At 45.7% G+C, this 1,847-nt stretch overlaps 1 protein-coding gene across 1 annotated transcript; it reads left to right on the top strand.

Annotated features, from left to right (window-relative positions):
* The first annotated feature begins 202 nt into the window (after positions 1-202).
* On the top strand, positions 203-618 carry LOC121452619 (28S ribosomal protein S36, mitochondrial-like). The gene has a single exon (XM_041658845.1). The coding sequence runs from the start codon at positions 203-205 to the stop codon at positions 509-511; it is 309 nt and encodes a 102-aa protein (XP_041514779.1). The 3' UTR covers positions 512-618.
* Positions 619-1,847: the final 1,229 nt, after the last annotated feature.

Here is a 1,847-nt window from a genome sequence, read left to right on the forward strand (position 1 = left end):
CATGGAACTTGTGGCAATCCTCCTGCCTCGGCCGTCCTTGTCGGGTACCCTGCTTGGCCATTATTACTGAAAGCAGAAGGCTTCTCTTCTGTGTGTTTGGAGCAATGTATCCTGTCCACGCATCCATATTGGTTCTCTGCAGCTGTGGGCATGGTGTTCATTTCTGGGTGTGTGTCTACTTCACAGCACAAAAGTTTTGAAAATGGGCAGCAAGATGGCTTCCGCCAGCAGGGTCGTGCAGGTAGTGAAGCCACATACTCCATTAATAAGGTTCCCTGACAGAAGAGACAATCCTAAACTCAGTGCCTCAGATGTTTTGAGATCTGCTGGGCTACCCTCTCACTCCTCTGTAATTTCACAGTATTCTAAAGGAAGCACATCCCCAGACCTGCTGATGCATCCGGGGCCACCAGACACTGCAGAAATACTAAAAACATTACCTCACAAGTACAGAAGGAAACCTATATCTCAAGAAGAAATGGACTTCATCCAGCGTGGAGGTCCAGAATGACCGCTGTGGCTGCTGTTTGTCGCCAGACAAAAGGATTATCTTTACAATAAAGGACTTCCAAAATGTCAAATGAAAATTGTATATTAAGCAACCTTAATAAATATTCTGCAAAAAGAACTAGGCCTTGACCTCAGACATTCACCCCTAGTTTAGTAAGAACTGGAGGCCACACGCAGGTTCTGCCACTCATCTCTGTCATGTGACAGCCACTCCAGACTCTGCCCAGACACTCTGGGGTCACATCACAGTGACAGGCACCTCTCCTGGGCTGGGCTGGCTGTATGCTCAAAGGTTTCTGAGTAGATTAAATATCATAGTATAGAAAACTGTTATCTAGTGTGGCCAGGGCTCAGAAAGCAGCCCTGTTCAAGGTGGCATGGTGGCATCTGAACAAAAAAAAAGGAGGGTGTGGCTCCTGGGCATGGTGAGGAGAAGGCTTGTAGGAGATAAAAGGGTCTAGTGACTCTTCCACAAGGCCACACAGCAGAACCCTGCGGGTCATGTATGTTCTTACATCACACTTCATAACTAGCAACACTGCGGGTCATGTATGTTCTAACATCACACTTCATAACTAGCAACACTGCGGGTCATGTATGTTCTAACATCACACTTCATAACTAGCAACACTGTGGGTCATGTATGTTCTAACATCACACTTCATAACTAGCAACCCTGCGGATCATGTTTGTTCTCACATCACACTTCATAACTAGCAACACTGCGGGTCATGTATGTTCTCACATCACACTTCATAACTAGCAAGATTACAGTTTTGAAGTAGCAACAAAGTTTGTTTGTTTTGTTTTTAAAGACAGGGTTTCTCTGTGTAACAGCCTAGCTGTCCTGGAACTTGAAGAGTCCAAGAATACAAATATAGCAATGTGGATTCCAGAAATAAGAATGTAGAAATAAAGAAATATAAAGCTGTAAGCCCAGGAGAAGGAGACTGTCGGCGGCTTTCTCAGCAGCTTAAGGATTAACTATAACAGTGGGTTACTCCGCTTTACAACCCATAGTTTGTGAGGCTGAAGCAGCCCTCTGCAAACTCAGGGTCCCTCTGCAAACTGAGGACCAGCTTTTAGATACCCCCTGGCCACTCATGGCCAGCAACTGATGTGAGCTGAGGTAACTTTCAAATGGTGGGATGGACGTGACTTTTGACTGTTTGGTTTTACATTGTCCCATACCCTTCCCTGCCATGCGAAACTGGCAGTGGCAGGGAGGTGCAGAGCCTTGGTGAACACCATCAAGGAACACCAGGGGAAAACAACGGGCTAAATACAAACACTAGTTTAACTGAAAAACCCTGTTACTGAAAATTGCAAAGAAGGGC

The sequence above is a fragment of the Microtus oregoni genome, unplaced genomic scaffold (genome assembly GCF_018167655.1).
Source record: "Microtus oregoni isolate MIOR12 unplaced genomic scaffold, Mior012 000000F_ref0000247, whole genome shotgun sequence".
Taxonomy (NCBI): domain Eukaryota; kingdom Metazoa; phylum Chordata; class Mammalia; order Rodentia; family Cricetidae; genus Microtus; species Microtus oregoni.